The sequence below is a fragment of the Anolis carolinensis genome, unplaced genomic scaffold (assembly GCF_035594765.1).
Source record: "Anolis carolinensis isolate JA03-04 unplaced genomic scaffold, rAnoCar3.1.pri scaffold_12, whole genome shotgun sequence".
Classification (NCBI taxonomy): Eukaryota; Metazoa; Chordata; class Lepidosauria; order Squamata; family Dactyloidae; genus Anolis; species Anolis carolinensis.
In genome coordinates this window covers 21,590,021-21,612,696 of record NW_026943823.1, presented here as the reverse complement: position 1 = coordinate 21,612,696, position 22,676 = coordinate 21,590,021, and the positions used below count along the sequence as shown (strand labels likewise).

The 22,676-nt window shown below is 40.6% G+C and overlaps 1 protein-coding gene across 1 annotated transcript in view; it reads left to right on the top strand.

Annotated features, from left to right (window-relative positions):
* Window positions 1–21,353: 21,353 nt before the first annotated feature.
* The window catches only part of slc16a2 (solute carrier family 16 member 2), a 104,327-nt gene continuing 103,004 nt past the window's right edge, over window positions 21,354–22,676 (top strand). Inside the window, exon 1 of the mRNA XM_062964099.1 lies at window positions 21,354–21,784. Coding sequence (XP_062820169.1) covers window positions 21,433–21,784 — 352 coding nt within the window. The 5' untranslated portion in view covers window positions 21,354–21,432. The remainder of the gene's footprint in view (window positions 21,785–22,676) is intronic.

The following is a 22,676-nucleotide window of genomic DNA, read 5'->3' as shown; positions in this document are numbered from 1 at the left end:
CTTCGCCCAAGGCAGGTCCCATGCTCAGCACACCTCAAGCTGGAGAGATTTGGAAAGAGATACTTCTCATGTTCTCCAAGAATCCTCAAAAATTATTGCCAGCGGCTCTGAAACAACTCCTGCTAGATCCTTCAATTCTCTTGAATGAAAGGGGAAAGATGAGGAAAATATTTGTTTATTGTTTTGGGATGGTAGTTCAGATTGGTATTAGAAATAAGATGATAATAATAATAATAATAATAATAATAATAATAATCTATATATATAAAAGGGTAATGAAATTTCGGCCTAGGACAAAACAACAAAACTACACATCCCAGAAACACTAAACTTGGCAGCACAACCCCTCATCCATGCCTCTAAGTTAATAATAATAATAATAATAATAATAATAATAATAATAATAATAATAATAATAATCTATATATATAAAAGGGTAATGAAATTTCGGCCTAGGACAAAACAACAAAACTACACATCCCAGAAACACTAAACTTGGCAGCACAACCCCTCATCCATGCCTCTACGTTCATACCACAAAAAAGAAAAGAAAAATAAAGTCCTAATTAGAGGGAGAGGAGTAATTGTTTTTATCCAATTGCTGCCAGTTAGAAGGCTAAGCTCCGCCCACTTGGTCTCCTAGCAACCCACTCACCCCAGGGGAAAGGCAGAGTTAGGCCTCACTTAGGCCTCTTCCACACTACCTATAAAATACAGATTATCTGATTTCCCATACCACCACACTTCACCACAGCAACGCGTGGCCGGGCACAGCTAGTAATATATAAATAATAATAATATAATCCCAGGTGACAGTCGCATTGACGAAAAACAACAGGAAAAACTCAGCCGCTATCAGGACCTCAAGATTGAACTTCAAAAACTCTGGCAGAAACCAGTGCAGGTGGTCCCGGTGGTGATGGGCACACTGGGTGCCGTGCCAAAAGATCTCAGCCGGCATTTGGAAACAATAGGCATTACCTTCCTGCCAGAACCTATTGATCTACTCACATTTGCATGTTTTCAAAGTGCGAGGTTGGCAGATGCTGGGGCTAACAGCGGGAGCTCACTTTGCTCCCCCGATTCGAACCTGCAACCTTTCAGTCTGCAAGTTCAGCAGCTCAGCGCTTTAACACACTGCGCCACTGTGGGCTCCAAATATTATTATACAACCTGCAAATGAATTGCTGAGGTTTACGGTGGCGCAGTGTGTTCAAGCACTGAGCTGCTGAACTCGCAGACCAAAAGGTCGCAAGTTCGAATCATGGGGAGCAGAGTGAGCGCCCGCTGTTAGCCCCAGCATCTGCCAACCTCGCAGTGAGCGCCTGCTGTTAGTATTTAATCTAGTATTTAATCTTTGTTCGTGCAAAACTCAATTTTGCAATACTTGGCTGGACGCACTAGGGACTGGGCTCTGTTCTTTGCTGCGTCTGCATTGTAGAATGAATGCAGTTTGACACCACTTCAACTGCCGTAGCTCAATGCGATGGAACGTTGGGAAGTGTAGTTTGGTAAGGCAACAACACCCTTTTGCATACAAGACTGTACGAAGCTGTAACTCCCAGGTTTCCATATCATTGAGCCACAGCCATTGCGGTGGTGTCAATCTGCATTCGTTCTGCAGTGCGGATGCAACCCAAGGCTCTTGGCTGAAACAGAGAAACAGAGAGAGGTCATGAAAGATAAACCGTGGGGTTTTGTGTTTCTGCGTGTGGGCTTTCACGGGCCTCTTCCTCTCCGGTTTGATCCCATTTGCGCTCCTGCAAGATTCATCTGCGACGGGAGGGTTTTCCAGTCCCCGGCTTTGCATTATTGATCGGCCCCGGGAAGTGCTTGCGGAAAAACGAGTTCTCGTCACCAATTATTCAACAGAAGGAACTCTTCAATGGCAGGAGCAAAGTGGGTCACTCCGAAAGAAGCCCAGGGAACATGAGAGGTGGATACAGTTTCTTCTTTCACTCTGAATAAACCACATAAAGGATTGTCCTCATAACAGCCTTACCTACAAAGACCTTCCAAATATAGAAACAGCTGTGTTTATCTGTCGAGCAAAAGCACAGGTAGGTCTTTTGTAAAGCTAACAGGCCTTGGCTGTGCTAAAGAGTTTGTCAAACTACAACTCCCACAATTCAGTAGCATTAATTCTACAGTGTCGCTCAGGCATGGGCCAACTTGGGGCCTCCAGGTGTTTTGGACTGCAACTCCCACAATTCCTAACAGCCGGTAGGCTGTTAGGAATTGTGGGAGTTGCAGTCCAAAACACCTGGAGGCCCCAAGTTGGCCCATGCCAGCTGTTAGGAATTGTGGGAGTTGGAGTCCAAAACCTGGAGGCCCCAAGTTGGCCCATGCCTGGTGTAGCTGCAGCCTTGATCAAGGACACAGCATATACGAGGGTTGAATGAAAAGTAATGCCTCCACCTTCGTTACTTGGGTTTGGTTGGGAATATTTTAATAAATGCAGAAATAATCCTTAGAATGTGCTCTTTAATGACCACTATTCACTTTTCCACATCATCACCAGACAATCGGATACATTTCTGCCAACGATGAACAAGTTTTCTTAAGCCGTCACGGAAGAAGTCGACACTCTGTTTCCGCAACCATCATCTCACAGTGCACAGATTTTCCGAAAGCCAAGCAAAGCAATAATGTGACCACACATTCTCTTGCAACTCTATGATTCTATGATTCTGTGATTCTTGTGAAATGCTGATTATGCTTGACATTTCTCTCTGAGTGATACGGCGATCGTCCTGAATCAATCTGTCAACCTTTTGCTTGTGAAACGTGGTGGTTGCTGTCACAGGACGTCCAAATCTTTGTTTGTCACGCAACTCAGATGTTCCCACCTCAACATCTTTAAACTTACTCGCCCAATGATATACAGGACTCACATCAACATAATCACCATAAACAGCTTGCATTCTCTGATGAATCTCCTTTGGGGTGACACCTTCTGCTGTCAAGAATTCAATGACTGCATGTTACTTAGGTCGCATTGACCGACCGTCTGCGCAGGGTTCCATACTTCGCACTTTAACAACACAACCGTTCAATGCTAAGGCTTCCCTGTTTGCGCAGGGTTCCATACTTGGCACTTTAACAACACAACCGTTCAATGCTAAGGCTTCCCTGTTTGCGCAGGGTTCCATACTTGGCACTTTAACAACACAACCGTTCAATGCTAAGGCTTCCCTGTTTGCGCAGGGTTCCATACTTCGCACTTTAACAACACAACCGTTCAATGCTAAGGCTTCCCTGTTTGCGCAGGGTTCCATACTTGGCACTTTAACAACACAACCGTTCAATGCTAAGGCTTCCCCGTCTGCACAGGGTTCCATACTTGGCACTTTAACAACACAACCGTTCAATGCTAAGGCTTCCCCGTCTGCACAGGGTTCCATACTTGGCACTTTAACAACACAACCGTTCAATGCTAAGGCTTCCCGCTAAATGGAACTGTGGAGGAGAGTCTACTGAACAAGCCATACTAGGACTGCCATCTGTTGAGGAGTTACGAAGGTGGAGGCATTACTTTTCATTCAACCCTTGTACTTTTACATAGAAAATACTTTTTGGATTGCACAATGTGCATCATGAAAGCAACCATTCGATGCCTTTTAAAAAAACTTTCTATCATTTGTGAGCACATTGAATCCACTTCTACAGGCCAATGAGTATGCATTCTACCACATCAAAAGGGCTGCAACACCAAGAACAAGCCACAATGAATTCTATGAATAGAAAGATGGAGTCACCATGGGGAGTCCTCTCAGCCCGGTCATAGCAAATTTCTACATGGAACACTTTGAAAAACAAGCCCTGGAAACTATATGGTTCAGACTATATGGCGCAGGCTGGTGAGCAGCCAGCTGCAGCCAGTTGCAACAAATCACTCTGACCAAGAAGTCATGAGTTCGAGGCCAGCTCAGAGCTGCGTTTGTCTCTGTCTTTGTTCTATGTTAAGGCATTGAATGTTTGCCTTATATGTGTAATGTGATCTGCCCTGAGTCCCCTTCGGGGTGAGAAAGAAGGGCGGAATATAAATACTGTAAATAAATAAATATGTGGATGACACCTTCACCATTTGGAGGTATGGAGAAGAAGAACTCAACATGTTCCTACCGGCTGTTAGGAATGGTGGGAGTTGAAGTCCAAAATACCTGGAGAGCCCAAGTTTGCCCATGCCTGGTCTAGGTGGAAGAAAGGGACAGTTGTCAGTTTATGCCAATTTAATCAACACAGTTTTAAATAGCTAGGTTCAAGTGCCAGTTAGCACCTCCCAAACAAAGGATACCTCCAGGCAACAAGGGCCAGGCTACCTCTGTGCAGATACCCTCAACTGAGTAGCAGCTTCATGGCTAACTCAGTGCTAATCAACCTTGCTAATTGCAACATTCACACTTGCTTCAAACAGACAAGAATGCTTTCTCCCACCCTGGACATTATTCCACAGATAGATACAGATATGCACACACACTCCACTTGCCTCACTGCCAACAGACTTCTGAGGATGCCAGTCACAGGTGCAGGTGAAACATCAGGAGAGAATCCTGCCATTCAGTCCCGAAAACTCACAGCAACCCGAATCCATTTCTCATTGTGGAAAATCTCATTTTGTGGAACCAAAACTATGTTTTCAGCCTAAAAATGCTTCAAGGAGACTTCTCATGCCGCCAGATGGCAGAGTTGCATTACAGGAAGAAAACATGGCTGGGAATTTAACATTTCATCCCCCAAAAAATATTAGTTTCACCCCAAGAAGGGAACTAAGAAGGTGTTCCTTAACAAACAGTTCTGTGCCCAAAAGACTGACTTATTGTTCCAATGGAGAGAAATGGATTTGTCTTACACTGGGCAGAAAAAAAATCCTCTATGAACTTTCCTCACCAATATTGCTTTTTAAGATGAACACATGGGATCTAGTATTAATGCTTCTATTTTGATATCCAACTTGATATGGGTATATATTATGCCTAGCAAATAGCACCTGCTTCTCAGGTGGTAAGGTACATCTATAGTGTAGAATCACTGTAGTTTGGCACCACTTTAACCTCAGTGACTCAATGCTACAGAATTATGAGAAATATAGTTTGATGAGGCCAAATAATTTATCACAGGATGTAGTATGTAAATTACGGAGTTGTGTCAGTTAAATAGTTCTACACATGAGTCTATTGTATCATCAAAGACATAGTTTTTATATTTTATATCTATATATATAAAAGAGTGATGGCATCACAGCGACCCACAAAACAACAAAACTACAGGCCCCCCAACCTCGAAATTTGACAACATAAATCATCATCCACGCCTCTAGTTTGATACAACAAAAAGAAAAGAAAAATAAAGTCCTAATTAGAGAGAGAGGAATAATTTTATCCAATTGCTGCCAGTTAGAAGGCTAAGCTCCTCCAACTTGGTCTCCTAGCAACCCAATAAAAATAATAAAAAAACACTAAAAATAATTTAAAACACTAAAAATTAATACAAGAAAATAATAAAATATAATAAATAAAAAGATAACTTACAATATAATTAATTAAAAAATACAAATAACGTCAAATAAAAACGACACCACAATTTTTAACCAATACCACCACCACTTTGCCACAGCAACGCGTGGCCGGGCACAGCTAGTACATATATATAATTTTATATACATACTAGCTTTGCCCGGCCACGCGTTGTTGTGGCTTATGGGAATCCTTTGTTGGTCAGGTGGATTAGCAGTGAATAGCCTTGCAGTCTCAAAGCCTGGCCGTTTTCTGGAGTATCTGGAGCTTTTTGTTGTATGAACGTAGAGGCATGGATGAGGGGTTGTGCTGCCAAGTTTTGTGTTTCTGGGATGTGTAGTTTTGTTGTTTTGTCCTAGGCTGAAATGTCATTACCCTTTTATATATATAGATATATAGTATACAATAATTTATAAATATACAATATATTGTATGTACTTATAATATTGATAATAATATTATAATGTAATACAATATTATACTAATTAATAATACAATATAATATTAATTAAATATTATATATTAAATATAATATTACTAATAATATTACCATAAAATTATATAGTACAATATAGTAATTTAATGCTTATATTGTGCTATGCTAATAATATATTGTATGTTCATTTGATTTGCAAGCCGCTCTGAGTCCCCTCCGGGGTGAGAAGAGCGGGATGTAAATGTAGTAAATAAATAAATTGAGAGAGAGGGGGTATCATTATACACTAGCGGTTGGATGGGCATCTTTCAGGAGTGCTTTAGCTGTGTATTCCTACATGATGACCATAGGTAATATTTTCTTCTTAAAAATACGCCTACGATGCCACCGAATGTCCATTTGCAGCCTTTCTGTCCATATTAGCCTCAAGGAGCCTCTCAGGACTCTGGAAAATGGGAAAGATGTAACAAGTCCGTGCTTTGTCACCATTATGTTCTCAATATATTCCCCAAAGCACGGCTTTTGCAACGCGAAGCATCTCGCAAGTTTAAAGCCATGCTGCTTCGATGTTGACGGGCGCATCATGTTCCTCCAATTGGCACCAGAAAGCAGAGCTTTTCTTTCCGGATTCGACTGACAGTCTTTGAGTTCAGGGCTGCCATGCCACCTCTCATAATTTTTGCATTTGTGTGCCTTGCTTCTTTAAAAAATAAATAAATATACAACCAGTCCACTTCATTGCTTTGTACCCAAAGCGGCATTTTATAATTTATGGCAATGAAAACACAGCGGAGGCGGCACTAAAAGGGTTGCTTAAAATTGCATGACGGCCCTCTGTCTTGGCGCTGAGCATCAAATGGAGACCAACCTCTCCTTACAATCTGGACAAAAGTGTAGCCATCCTGTTGTCAATCACAACTCACCCCTAATAAAAGTGAGACATAGTTTGACCATAGAATAAAGTTATAGTTTCCTAAGGACAGTGAATTAGAACTCCAAGAGCAGCAAACCCCAGCCGTATGATGTCCATTTCCCTTTCCACGTCCACATTTTGGCTCAGCGCTTTAATCTAAGCTGGGGCCGGGCTGTGGCACAGGCTGGTTAGTAGCCAGCTGCAATAATAATAATAATAATAATAATAAATAAAACTTTATTTATACCTCGTCACCATCTCCCCGTGGAGACTCGGGGCGGCTTACATGGGGCAGAGGCCCAAACAACATAGGACAAAATATAGGCAACATAATACAAATCACACTATAAAAAGATAAAACAGTAATACAATATATCAATTAAAACAAAAATACAGGATAAAAAATTGCATTTAAAATACATAAATGGTAAATCACTATGACCAAGAAGTCATGAGTTCGAGGCCAGCCCCTGTCGCAGTGAGCACCTGACCATTAAAATAAAAAATTAGCCCTGCTCGTTGTTGACCTAAGCAACCTAAAAGATAGTTGCATCTATCAAGTAGGAAATGTAGGTACCACTATGTGGGGAGGCTAATTTAACTATCGTATATACTCGCATATAAGCCAACCTGAATATAAGCCAAGGCATCTAATTTTACCACAAAAAACTGGGAAATAATTGACTCAGGTACAGTAGAGTCTCACTTATCCAAGCTAAACAGGCCAGCAGAAGCTTGGATAAGCGAATATCTTGGATAATAAGGAGGGATTAAGGAAAAGCCTATTAAACATCAAATTAGGTTATGATTTTACAAATTAAGCACCAAAACATCATGTTAGACAACAAATTTGACAGAAAAAGTAGATCAATACGCAGTAATGTTATGTTGTAATTACTGTATTTCCGAATTTAGCACCAAAATATCACAATATATTGAAAACTGACTACAAAAATGGCTTGGATAATCCAGAGGCTTGGATAAGTGATAATAATATCACTTTTCATAATAATAGAGTAAAATAATACATGTAATAATAATAATAATTGCAGGAAAATAATACAAGTAATAATAAATAGAGTAGAATAATAAATGTAATAATAATAATAAGATCAGAGTGAAATAATAAATGTATTATTAATAATAATAAAAATAGAGTAAAATAAATGTAATAGTAGCAACAATAATAGAGTACAATAATAACTGTACTGCGTATTGAATTACTTTTTCTGTCAAATTTGTTGTATAACATGATGTTTTGGTGCTTAATTTGTAAAATCATAACCTAATTTGATCTTTAATAGGCTTTTCCTTAATCCCTCCTTATTATCCAAGATATTCACTTATCCAAGCTTCTGCCGGCCCGTTTAGCTTGGATAAGTGAGACTCTACTGTACCAATAAAATTACATTAATTGAAGTAATCAGTAGGTTCAATGTTTTTGAATATTTACATAAAGCTCAAACTTAAGATAAGACTGTCCAACTCTGATCAAATCATTATTCTCCTTTTCTTCAATGTAAATGTGCTTATGTATCCTTTTAATAAAAATAGAGTAAAATAATACATGTAATAATAATAATAATAAATACAGGAAAATAATACAAGTAATAATAAATAGAGTAAAATAATAAATGCAATAATAATAATACATCACACAGTCCTAAACACTTGGGAAGTGTTCGACTTGTGATTTTGTGATATGAAATCCAGAATATCTATCTTGTTTGCTGTGTCATACAATAAAATAATAATAAGATCAGAGTGAAACAATAAATGTCTTAATAATAATAATAATAATAATAATAATAGAGTAAAATAAATGTAATAGTAGCAACAATAATAGAGAAAAATAATAAATGTAATAATACCAATAATAATAGAGAAAAACAATAAATGTACCATATATTCTCGAGTATAAGCTGATCCAAATATAAGCCAACCAGGACCCTCACCCGAGTATAAGCCGAGGGGGGCTTTTTCAGGCTTAAAAAAAACGGCTGAAAAACTAGGTTTATACTCGAGTATATAGAGTATTTAATCATTCCCAGAAATGTTAGGCCTGAATTTTAATTATTTGAAAGACTGTGCCTCCTGCCATGCATCTGCTCGGTTTATAAAATATTTTAGGGAGGATTTTATCTCCGTAATTCCCTTTGTTTGTCTTGTGTGTATCATTATATGTGATTGTAACAAAGCACTGAATGTTTGCCTGTGTCTATTCATATGCTGTAATCCACTCTGAGACCCTTTGGGGAAAAGGGCGGAATATAACTAAAGTGTATTATTAGTATTGTTATTATTATTATTATTTAACCCAGATATGGGCAAACTTGGGCTCTCCAGGTGTTTTGGATTCCAACTTCCACAAGTCATAAGTCTCTCGCCTTCTGATCCAATTTACAATCCAATATTATGTGTGTTACATCCTCAATTTTAGGTGCTACTGAAATTAATATTCTTATATTGGAAGTAAGGAGCCTCGGTGGCGCAGGGTGTTAAAGCGCTGAGCTGCTGAACTTGCAGACCGAAAGGTCCCAGGTTCAAATCCTGAGAGCGGAGTGAGCACCCGCTGTTGCTCCAGCTTCTGCCAACCTAGCAGTTCGAAAACATGCCAATGTGAGTAGATCAATAGGCACTGTGTGATGTATGCTCGGATGATGTGCACAGATCCCAGTAAAGCAAAGTGAAGAACCTGCTCTGATTTAAGTCAAAAATCAGAAACTCCTCAAAGCACAGCAGACAAAAAATTAGTACAAGAAAACCGCACTACAAACTAGAGCTGACAGCTGGCACAACAAAACATTGCATGGAAAGTTCCTTGACAAAATTGAAGGAAAAGCTGATAAGGAGAAGACCTGGCTCTGGCTCACGAATGGGACCCTGAAGAAGGAGACAGAAGGCCTGATCCTTGCAGCCCAGGAGCAAGACATCAGAACAAAGGCCATTAATAATAATAATAATAATAATAATAATAGAAGACCTGGCTCTGGCTCACGAATGGGACCCTGAAGAAGGAGACAGAAGGCCTGATCCCTGCAGCCCAGGAGCAAGACATCAGGACAAAGGCCATTAATAATAATAATAATAATAATAATAATAATAATAATAATAGAAGACCTGGCTCTGGCTCACGAATGGGACCCTGAAGAAGGAGACAGAAGGCCTGATCCTTGCAGCCCAGGAGCAAGACATCAGGACAAAGGCAATGAAGGCCAAGATCGAAAAATCTGCTGATGACCCAAAATGCAGACTGTGCAAGGAAACCGACGAAACCATGAATCATATCCTCAGCTGCTGTAAGAAAATCGCACAGACAGACTGCAAACAGAGGCACAACTATGTGGCCCAAATGATTCATTGGAACTTATTCCTCAGGTACCACCTCCCAGTAGTAAAGAACTGGTGGGATCACAAACCTGCAAAAGTTATTATTATTATTATTATTAACACACTGTGCCACCAGGGGCCCAAACCCTAATTCCTGATCCCTAATCCTGGTTCATTTTCAGGGCTACCATTATGTACAAGGAGGAAAGTTTGCAGAAAGTAAACCATCCATCAGAATCGGCTCCTATTTTTGGAAGATTTGGAAATGTCGGGTGTGGGATGCTCCTTCCTTCTTTCCTTCCTCCGAGGAGTAAACAAAGCGAGTGCAAACACGTCCGGAGCAAAGCAGCCCCGGGGTTAGAGAAGCAATTCCTGTCTCCCCGCCCTGCCTTCCTGCCCCCCCTTCCCCCCCCCCCCCCCCAAAACAAAGGCAAAGACTCGGTTGCATCTGTGCGCAAGACAGAGACACAGAAGACCTTCCCACGCAGCTGTGTACAATCCACATTCAACTGGATTATAGAGTTGGAAGAGGCTACGTGGGCCATCTAATCCAAGCCCCTGCCATGCAGGAAAAGCACCATCAAAGCACCCCCAACAGATGGCCATCCAGGCTCACAACCTCTGAGGATGCCTGCCATAGATGTGGGCGAAACGTCAGGAGAGAATGCTTCCCGAACATGGCCCTACATCCCGGAATACATACAACAACCCTATCCCTGTGTTGCGCGAAACGTTGGAATTGTTATTGTCACACTTTAAGACTTCCAAGGAAAGAGCTTCCACCAGACTCCGAGGCAGAGAGTTCCACTGCTGAACAGCTCTTCTTACAGTCAGGAAGTTCTTCCTCTCTGGAATCTCCTGTCATTTCAACCCATGGCTCCATTGAGTCCTATTTATTTATTTACAGTATTTATATTCCACCCTTCTTTCTCACTCCAAAGGGGACTCAGGGCGGATCACATTATACACATATAAGGCAAACATTCAATGCCATATAACATAGAACAGAGACAGACGCAGAGGTAATTTAAACCTTCTCCAGCTTCCTGAGGGTATGCTTGATTCCGGCCACAGGGGGAGCATCTGCTTCATCATCCACTGCGACGGCAACTTCCTCATTCCAACGGCGGCTGGGTGATTTTTATGGTGTCGTAAATTAACCTCCCCACATATAAGTGATACCTAATTTTCCTACTTGATAGATGCAACTATCTTTCGGGTTGCTTAGGTCAGCAATGAGCAGGGGCTATATTTTATTTTTAGTTGTCGGGTGCTCACCCCGACACGGGCTGGCCTCGAACTCATGACCTCTTGGTCAGAGTGATTTATTGCAGCTGGCTGCTAACCAGCCTGCGCCACAGTCTGGGTTAGACTGGATGACCCATGAGGTCTCTTCCAACTCTGTGATTCTATGATAATTCACCTCATATGATGATGTTTTGTGCGATCCTAAGGCAAACATATTACAGAATTTGTTTTTTTCCCTGAGGTTGAGAGTATGTGACTCTTTCAAGGTTACCATGGCAAAGCAGAGAATCGGACCCTGATTGCTTTCCTGATATGAAATCAGGTATATAAGGATATGTTTACATTGTGGAATTAATGCGGTTTGACATGCTATAATAATAATAATAACTATCTTTCGGGTTGCATAGGTCAGCAATGAGCAGGGGCTATATTTTATTTTTAATTGTCGGGTGCTCACCCCGACACGGGCTGGCCTCGAACTCATGCCCTCTCGATCAGAGTGATTTATTGCAGCTGGCTGCCAACTAGCCTGCACCAAAGCCCGGCGCAGATCACACTTTGATGGGACTTGGTCCCAAGGCATCCCAGTTCTCGTCTGTAAAAACATTGCATAGTATTACATAGTATGTACACATGTGTCCACCCAGTTTGAGTTTAGACAGGTTTTCTGCCTCGACCTTTTCTTTTTCCCCGGGCTCTGGTCTCTCCCTTTGGCCCTTGTTCCTGATCACTTAATCCCAATGTGTGTTTGGATGCCAGACAGATGGTGTGTGGGTTGAAAACATCCAGATCTGTGAACCTTGAACCGTTTCCCAATGCCATGGCTTCCCACTGGCAGCAACCTAAATGTCACATTCGCTGCTCCAGAAGGCCGGTGTTGAAACAAAAAAATATATAGTTTCACCAGCACAAGGCTAAATATTCCAATAGGATAATAATAACAATAGACATTGACTGGGTGCCGTGCCAAAAGATCTCAGCCAGCATTTGGAAACAATAGACATTGACAAAATTACGATCTGCCAACTGCAAAAGGCCACCCTACTGGGATCTGCACGCATCATCCGAAAATACATCACACAGTCCTAGACACTTGGGAAGTGTTCGACTTGTGATTTTATGAAACGAAATCCAGCATATCTATCATGTTTGCTGTGTCATAATATAATAATAATAATAATGGTAGAAAAAGGAAGAAAAAGGAGGCGATAGGGCCATTGCAAGGAGAAGATGGGGTGATGGCGACAGGGGATAGGGAAAAGGCAGAACTACTTAATGCCTTCTTTGCCTCGGTCTTCTCAGAAAAAGAAAGCCATCTTCAACCTCAGCAACACGGAATGGACGAAGGATTGGGGGAAATCCAACCCCAAATAGGGAAACAAGTTGTCCAGGAACACTTGGCCTCTCTAAACGAATTCAAGTCCCCAGGGCCAGATCAGCTACACCCAAGAGTACTGAAGGAACTAGCGGAAGTTATTTCAGAACCACTGGCAATCATCTTCGAGAGTTCTTGGAGAACGGGAGAAGTCCCAGCAGATTGGAGGAGGGCGAATGTGGTCCCTATCTTCAAGAACGACCCAAACAATTACCATCCGGTCAGCCTCACATCAATACCAGGCAAAATTCTGGAAAAGATCATTAAGGAAGTGGTCTGCAAACACTTAGAAACAAATGCGGTCATTGCTAATAGTCAACACGGATTCATCAAAAACAAGTCATGCCAGACTAATCTGATCTCTTTTTTCGATAGAGTTACGAGTTGGGTCGATACAGGGAATGCTGTGGATGTAGCCTACCTGGATTTCAGTAAGGCCTTCGACAAAGTCCCCCACGACCTTCTGGCAAGGAAACTAGTAAAATGTGGGCTAGACAAAACTACGGTTAGGTGGATCTGTAATTGGCTAAGCAAACGAACCCAAAGGGTGCTCACCAATGTGTCGTCTTCATCTTGGAAAGAAGTCACGAGTGGAGTGCCGCAGGGTTCTGTCCTGGGCCCGGTTCTGTTCAACATCTTTATTAACGACTTAGACGAAGGGTTAGAAGGCACGATCATCAAGTTTGCAGATGACACCAAACTGGGAGGGATAGCTAACACTCCAGAAGACAGGAGCAGAATTCAAAACGATCTTGACAGACTAGAGAGATGATTGGCCGAAACTCACAAAATGAAGTTCAACAAGGACAAATGCAAGATACTTCACTTCGGCAGAAAAAATGGAAATCAAAGATACAGAATGGGGGACGATGCCTGGCTTGACAGCAGTGTGTGCGAAAAAGACCTTGGAGTCCTCGTGGGGAACAAGTTAAACATGAGCCAACAATGTGATGCGGCAGCTAAAAAAGCCAATGGGATTCTGTCCTGCATCAAGAGGGGAATAGCGTCTAGATCCAGGGAAGTCCTGCTCCCCCTTATTCTATTCTGCCTTGGTCAGACCACACCTGGAATCACACTGTGTCCAATTCTGGGCACCACAGTTGAAGGGAGATGTTGACAAGCTGGAAAGCGTCCAGAGGAGGGAGACTAAAATGATCAAAGGTCTGGAGAACAAGCCCTATGAGGAGCGGCTTAAAGAGCTGGGCATGTTTAGCCTGCAGAAGAGAAGGCTGAGAGGAGACATGATAGCCATGTACAAATACGTGAAGGGAAGTCATAGGGAAGAGGGAGCAAGCTTGTTTTCTGCTGCCCTGCAGACTAGGACGCAAGGGAACAAGGGCTTCAAACTACAGGAAAGGAAGGAGATTCCACCTGAACATCAGGAAGAACTTCCTCACTGTGAGAAGGGCTGTTCGACAGTGGAACTCTCTCCCCCAGACTATGGTGGAGGCTCCTTCTTTGGAGGCTTTTAAGCAGAGGCTGGATGGCCATCTGTCGGGGGTGCTTTGAATGCGATTTCCTGCTTCTTAGCAGGGGGTTGGACTAGATGGCCCATGTGGTCTCTTCCAACTCTACTATTCTATGATTCTATGATTCTAATAATAATAATAATAATAATAATAATAATAATAATAATAATAATAATAATAATTCGGCCCTGGCAGAATATGTAAAGCAAAGTGAAGAACCTGCTTTGATTGAAGTCAAAAATCAGAAACTCCTCAAAGCACAGCAGACAAAAAATCAGTACAAGAAAACTGCACTACAAACTAGAGCTGACAGCTAGCACAACAAAACATTGCATGGAAAGTTCCTTGACAAAATTGAAGGAAAAGCAGATAAGGAGAAGACCTGGCTCTGGCTCACAAATGGGACCCTGAAGAAGGAGACAGAAGGCCTGATCCTTGCAGCCCAGGAGCAAGCCATCAGAACAAATGCAATTAAGGCCAAGATCGAAAAATCACGTAGTTGTGCCTCTGTTTGTAGTCTGTCTGTGCAATTTTCTTACAGCAGCTGAGGATATGATCAATGGTTTCGTCGGTTTCCTTGCACAGTCTGCATTTTGGGTCATCAGCTGATTTTTCGATCTTTTTTTCGATGTTTTGTTGTGCCAGCTGTCAGCTCTAGTTTGTAGTGCGGTTTTCTTGTACTGATTTTTTGTCTGCTGTGCTTTGTGGAGTTTCTGATTTTTTACTTCAATCTATTATTATTATTATTATTATTATTATTATTATTATTATTATTATTATTTGGAGATGGAGCACAATTCTTCCGCAGAACAAGCCTGGCATTATTGGAACGGAAAGTGCCTTGCGCTTAATTGGAAGGAAAAAAAGGAGCTTTCGCATTTAGGGCCTGCATTTGCAAGCGATTATCATCTCTGGGTATTTTATGGCGACTTTAAAGGCCATGGAAACAATCCGAGAGTGTACCGAGGCCTGTTTGCTGATGAAACCATTATGCAGGGCATATTTGCTCAGAGCTAAGCTTAATTAAAGTGAACTCCTCAGTGTGTATGTAGGTTTGCAATGTTCATGAGTTGCGTTGCCATTTAACCACTCAGTGCCCATGGCGCAGGAAGTGGAAAAGGATCCAAGAAAGAGAAATGATTGCTTCCCCATTTGCATCATCTTCTTATGAATCCAGTATAGCATAGTGGTTAGAACTGGACTGATAGCTGGGAGATAACAGGAGATAAAGCCTTGCACCTGCTTTTCACAAATGCATCTATAGGCGAGGGCAACCAAGTGCTGAATCAAACAGAGGTCTGAAGTGATGAAAGTCGTAAATTACCATATATACTCGTGTATAAGCCTAGTTTTTCAGCCCTTATTTTAGGACTAAAAAAGTCCCCCTCAGCTTATACTCGGGTGAGGATCCTGGTTGGCTTATATTTGGGTCAGCTTATACTCAAGAATATATGGTACATTTATTATTTTTTCTCTATTATTATTGGTATTATTACATTTATTATTTTACTCTATTACTGTAGAGTCTCACTTATCCAACATAAATGGACCGGCAGAACATTGGATAAGTGAATATGTTGGATAATAAGGAGAGATTAAGAAAAAGCCTATTAAACATCAGAATAGGTTATGATTTTACAAATTAAGCACCAAAACATCATGTTATACTACAAATTTGACAGAAAAAGTAGTTCAATATGCAGTAATGTTATGTTGTAATGACTGTATATACAAAATTAGCACCAAAATATCACGTTATATTGAAAACATTGACTAAAAAAATGCGTTGGATAATCCAGAACGTTGGATAAGCGAGTCTTGGATAAGTGAGACTCTACTGTATTATTTTCCTGTATTTATTATTACTTGTATTGTTTTCCTGTATTTATTATTATTATTACATGTATTATTTTACTCTATTATTAAAAGGATACATAAGGACATTGACATTGAAGAAGATGAGAATAATGATTTGATTAGAGTTGGACAGTCTTACCTTAAATTTGAGCTTGATGTAAATATTCAAAAACATTTAACCTACTGATGCCTCAATTAATTGTCAGAGTAATGCGCACAGCGTAGCAGCAGATGAATGATGTCAGTTGAGCGCAGAACGAAGGAACATCAGAGACGATGTAAAAAGTATGTACAAAGTTTACTTGACAAGACAAACAGACTTGCAGACAATGGACATAGGACTTCCGCTCTAGACAAACAGCAGGCAGAAAATATCTCATTTGAAGCATTCAGCTATATACAAACACACTTGTAGTCTGGACACTCCTCTCTGTCTCCAGCCACATATCCAAGGTCAATACAGCTTCTTACCAAATTAACTCTTTACACACTATAGCATTTCCTGGATGATGCAATACATGCTAGACACAAATTTCATTTAAACACTATCTATACACAAATCCCACATTAACATTAATGTCATTTTATTGGTACAGTAGAGTCTCACTTATCCAACATAAACGGGCCGGCAGAACGTTGGATAAGCGAATATGTTGGATAACAAGGAGAGATTAAGAAGAAGCCTATTAAACACCAAATTAAGTTATGATTTTACAAATTAAGCACCAAAAGATCATGTTATACAACAAATTTGGCAGAAAAAGTAGTTCAATACGCAGTAATGCTACGTAGTAATTACGGTATTTACGAATTTAGCACCAAAATATCACGATGTATTGAAAACATTGACTACAAAAATGTGTTGGATAATCCAGAACGTTGGATAAGCGAATGTTGGATAAGTGAGACTCTACTGGATCTATTTTTATTTCTGAAATTTACCACCCTCGGCTTATACTGGAATCAGTGTTTTCCCAGGTTTTTTTGTGGTAAAATTAGGTGCCTCGGTTTATATTTGGGTCGGCTTATACTTGAGTATATACGGTAGTTCTTCAGTAGGTTCGTTCTCCCATTCCATAGATTTATGGCTAAAAGTGGCTCGGCTGCATGCATCCCCAGCATTCGGATGGAGTGAAAAGAAAAAGAAATCAATACCAAGCTGCGAGAACGCTGAAGATGTCAATATCCTGGCCATCTGTATTTGACTGACGTCGAGACAATAAAAAAAGAACGAAAATCCTTAACACGCTTACAAAGCTTGGAAAACACAACTAGATGAGGAGTTGCAAAGGGATTGATTTTTATTCTTGGCTTTGCGTTAACTTGCAGAAGGTATTGAAACGGGGACGGGAACCATGCGGTTTGCCGACAAAATGGTCCGAAAAGGGCACCTTAATAGAGAAAGTAAACGTTTCCCTGGTAATTCTTTCTTTTAGTAGGAAATTTAGTCCCAAAAGGAAAGAATAGAGAAACGTCAAGAAACAGGAGAGCCTTTCAATGCGCTTCAAGCATTTCCGAATTCGGAATCAATAACATGCCTGGGTGGGTTGGGAAAACATTGCTTAGAAGTAAATAAAAACATTGTGATCCTTCCAGAAACAGCTTGAAGACTTCTTCCCAGATACGTTTGGGAAGGCTTTGTCAACTGAAATCCGTTCATTTGTCATGCCCAAGATACATAATTTAGGTCCCATTCACTTTACACCTTAGGAGCTGTATTACCGTATATACTCGAGTATAAGCCGACCCGAATATAAGCCGAGGCACCTAATTTTACCACAAAAAACTGGGAAAACATTGACTCTATAAGCACGATACCAATAAAATTACATGAATTGAGGCATCAGTAGTTTAAATGTTTTTGAATCTTTTTTTTTAGAAGAGTAATATTGTTTGTGACTTTTATTTTTTTATTTTAAAAAATATATTTTTATTGAAGTTTTACCTTATAAGATAACTAGCTGTGCCCGGCCATGCATTGCTGTGGCAAAGTGGTGGTGGTATTAGTTAAAAATTGCTGTGGAATTATTATTTGACATTATTTGTATTTTTAATTAATTTTATTGTAACTTATCTTTTTTATTTATTATATTTTATTATTTTGTTGTATTATTTTTAGTTAATTTGTTATTATAGTATTTTATTGTATTAATTTTTAGTGGTTTTTATTATTTTTATTGTATTATTTGTATTTATTTTATATTCTTTTATTAACACTAGGCTGAGTGGGTTGCTAGGAGACCAAGTGGGCGGAGCTAAGCCTTCTAACTGGCAGCAATTAGATAAAAACAATTATTTCTCTCCCTCTAATTAGGACTTGATTTTTATTTTCTTTTTGTTGTCGGAACCTAGGGGCAAGGATGGTGGGTTGTGTTGCCAAATTTCTAGGTTCTGGGGCTTGTACTTTTGTTGTTTAGTGGGAGGAACGGACACCATTACTCTTTTATATATATAGAAAGTAAATTAAGATCAAAAGAGTGAGAACATTTGATTGTATAGAAAGTAGGAAAACTGCGATAAAAAAGGATCAAAAAGGGAGAGAGAGAAAAAAAAAACCAAAAACCAAAACCAAAGCTAGTGTCCATATTTATATAAAAAATAAAAATAATAAATCTGAACAAATGGCGATATAAAAATGCAAAAGTACTTGGCAATGTTTTTGAATCTTTACATCAAATTGTAATTTAAGATATGACTGTTCAACTCTGATTAAATCATTATTTTCATCTTCTTCAATGTAAATGTGCTTATGTATCCTTTTAATAACAATAGAGTGAAATAATAAATGTAATAATAATAAATGCAGTAAAATAATAAATGTATTCATAATAATAAAAATAGAGTAAAATAAATGTAAAAGTAACCACAATAATAGAGTAAAATAATACATGTAACAATACCAATAATAATAGAGAAAAATAATAAATATACCATATATACTTGAGTATAAGCCGACCTGAATATAAGCCAAGGCACCTAATTTTACCACAAAACAACTGGAAAAACATTGACTCCAGTATAAGCCGAGATACCAATAAAATTACATCTATTGAGGCCTCAGTAGTTTAAATGTTTTGAATCTTTACATCAAATTGTAATTTAAGATATGACTGTTCAACTCTGATTAAATCATTATTTTCATCTTCTTCAATGTAAATGTGCTTATGTATCCTTTTAATAATAATAGAGTGAAATAATAAATGTAATAATAATAATAATAAATGCAATAAAATAATAAATGTAAAAATAAATAGAGTAAAATAATAAATGTATTAATAATAAAAAAATAGGGTAAAATAAATGTAAAAGTAACAACAATAATAGAGCAAAATAATAAATGTAACAATACCAATAATAATAGAGAAAAATAATAAATATTCCATATATACTTGAGTATAAGCCGACCTGAATATAAGCCCACCAGGACCCCCACCCGAATATAAGCCGAGGCACCTAATTTTACTAAAAAAACCTGGAAAAACATTGACTCCAGTATAAGCCGAGAATTTCAGAAATAGAAACCGATACCAATAAAATTACATTAATTGAGGCATCAGTAGGAAGGAGAGAGAGAGAGAGGGAGAGAAAGAAAGAAAGAAAGAAAGAAAAGGAGAGAGGGAAAGAAAGAGCGAGAGAGATAAAGAAAGAAATGGGAAGAGAAGGAGGGAGGGAAAGAAAGAAAGAGAGAGAGATAAAGAAAGTAAAGAAGGAGAGAAAAGGAAAGAGGGAAAGAAAGAGAGAGAGATAAAGAAAAGGGAAGACAGAGAAGGAAGGAAGGAAAGAAAGAGAGAGGGAGAGAGAGAGATAAAGAAAAAAAGTAAAGAAGGGGAGAGAGAAAAGGAAGGAAAGAAAGAGAGAGATAAAGAAAGAAATGGGAAGAGAAGGAGGGAGGGAAGGAAAGAAAGAAAGAAAGAAAGAGAGAGAGATAAAGAAAGAAAGTAAAGAAGGAGAGAAAAGGAGAGAGGGAAAGAAAGAGAGAGAGATAAAGAAAAGGGAAGAGAGAGAAGGAAGGAAGGAAAGAAAGAGAGGGAGAGAGAGAGATAAAGAAAGAAAGTAAAGAAGGGGAGAGAGAAAAGGAGAGAGGGAAAGAAAGAGAGATAAAGCAAAGAAAGGAAGTGAGAGAAGGAAGGAAAGAAAGAGAGAGGGAGAGAGAGAGAAAGAAAGAAGGGGAGAGAGACAAGGAGAGAGGGAAAGAAAGAGGGCCCGGGCTGTGGCGCAGGCGGGAGAGCAAGCCAGCTGCAATTAACTGCAATGAATCACTCTGACCAGGAGGTCATGAGTTCGAGGCCCGCACGGAGCCTATGTTTGTCTTGTCTTTGTTCTATGTTAAAAGGCATTGAATGTTTGCCTATATGTGTCATGTGATCCTCCCTGAGCCCCCTTTGGGGTGAGAAAGAAGGGCGGGATATAAATGCTGCAAATAAAGAAAGAAAGGGAAGGAAGGAAGGAAGGAAAGAGAGAGGGAGAGAGAGAGAAAGAAGGGGAGAGAGAAAAGGAGAGAGGGAAAGAGATAAAGAAAGCAAAGAAGGGAAGAGAGGGAAGGAGAGAGGGAAAGAAAGAGAGATAAAGAAAGCAAAGGAGGGAAGAAAGGGAAGGAAGGAAGGAGAGAGAGAGATAAAGAAAGAAAGAAAGAAAGGGAGAGAGAAAAGAGAGGGAAAGAGAGAAAGAGAAAGAAAGCAAAGAAGGGAAGAGAGGGAAGGAAGGAAGGAAAGAAAGAGAGAGAGGGAGAGAGAGAGAAAGAAAGAAAGGGAGAGAGAAAAGGAGAAAGAGAAAGAGATAAAGAAAGCAAAGAAGGGAAGAAAGGAAGGAATGAAAGAAAGAGAGGGAGAGAGAGATAAAGAAAGAAAGTAAAGAAGGGGAGAGAGGGAAGGAATGAAAGAACGAAAGAAAGAGAGGGAGAGATAAAGAAAGAAAGAAAGAAAGAAAGAAAGAAAGAAAGAAAGAAGGGGAGAGAGGGAAGGAATGAAAGAACGAAAGAAAGAAAGAGAGAGATAAAAAGAAAGAAAGCAAAGAAAGGGAGAGAGAGAAGGAGTGAGAAGGCAGAAAAGAAAGAGAGACCCAGAAAGGAGAGGAGAGGAGAGTGAGAGCGAAGGAAGGAAGGAAAGAGAGAGAGAGAGAGAGGCGGGCACGGAAGGGGAGGGGCGTGGGGCGGGGCGAGGGGCGGGGCGAGGGGCGGGGCGTGGGCGGGGCCTGGCGGAGAGGCTCCGGCAGCCCGAGGCGCGGGGTGGGCAGCGGCGGCGGCGGCAGCAGTCTTCGCAGCCGGAGCAGCAGCCGGAGCAGGAGCGGCGATGGTGCTGCGCGGGCCGGAGGCGTCGATGCCGGAGGAGAAGGAGGCTCTGGAGGAGGAGGAGGGCGGCGAGGAGGAGGGCGAGGGCGGCGAGGGCGAGGGCGGCGAGTCGCGGGCCGCGGGCTTGGCGGGCGGCTGCGGCCCCTCCTCGGCGGGCCCCCCGGCCTCCTCGCCTTCCTCGCCGGGCTTCTCCCCTCCGGAGGGCGGCTTCGGCTGGGTGGTGGTCCTGGCCGCCACCTGGTGCAACGGCTCCATCTTCGGGATCCACAACTCCTTCGGGATGCTCTACGTCCTCCTGCAGGACGAGCGGAAGGGCGGCGAGGAGAAGGACCCCGCGCTGGAGTACAAGACCGGTGAGAGACGCGCCGGCCCGGCAGGGCGCCCCCGCTGCCTCCCCTCTCGCCGCCAGGCTGCCCACCCGCCCCGCGCTCACCGGGACTCGGGTTCCTCAGGCCAACAGGGGCAAAGGCAGGCTCACCGTCCATCAGAATAGCCGTAAGAGTGATGAGAGGAAGGGTAGCAAGAATAGGGGTGAGAAGAAAGATAGCAAGAATCACCAGAACCATCAGAACAATAACAACAACAACAATAATAGCAATAATACTCAGAATCAGAATAGCCATAAGAGTGATGAGAGGAAGGGTAGCAAGAATAGGGGTGAGAAGAAGGATAACAATAATTACCAGAACCATCAGACCAATAATAATAATAATAATAATAGCAATAATACTCAGAATCATAATAGCAATAATAATACCCATAAGAGTGATGAGAAGAAGGGTAGCTAGAATAGGGGTGAGAAGAAAGATAGCAAGAATCACCAGAACCATCAGAACAATAACAACAACAATAGCAATAATACTCAGAATCAGAATAGCAATAATAATACCCATAAAAGTGATGAGAAGAAGGATAGCAAGAATAGGGATGAGAAGAAGGATAGCAATAATCACCAGAACCATCAGACCAATAATAATAATAATAATAATAATAATAATATAATAGCAATAATACTCAGCATCATAATAGCAATAATAATAATGATAGCAATAATACTCAGAATCATAATAGCAATAATAATACCCATAAGAGTGATGAGAAGAAGGATAGTAAGAATAGGGGTGAGAAGAAGGATAGCAAGAATCACCAGAACCATCAGACAACAACAATAATAATAGCAATAATACTCAGAATCATAATAGCAATAATAATAATACCCATAACACCAGAACCATCAGACTAATA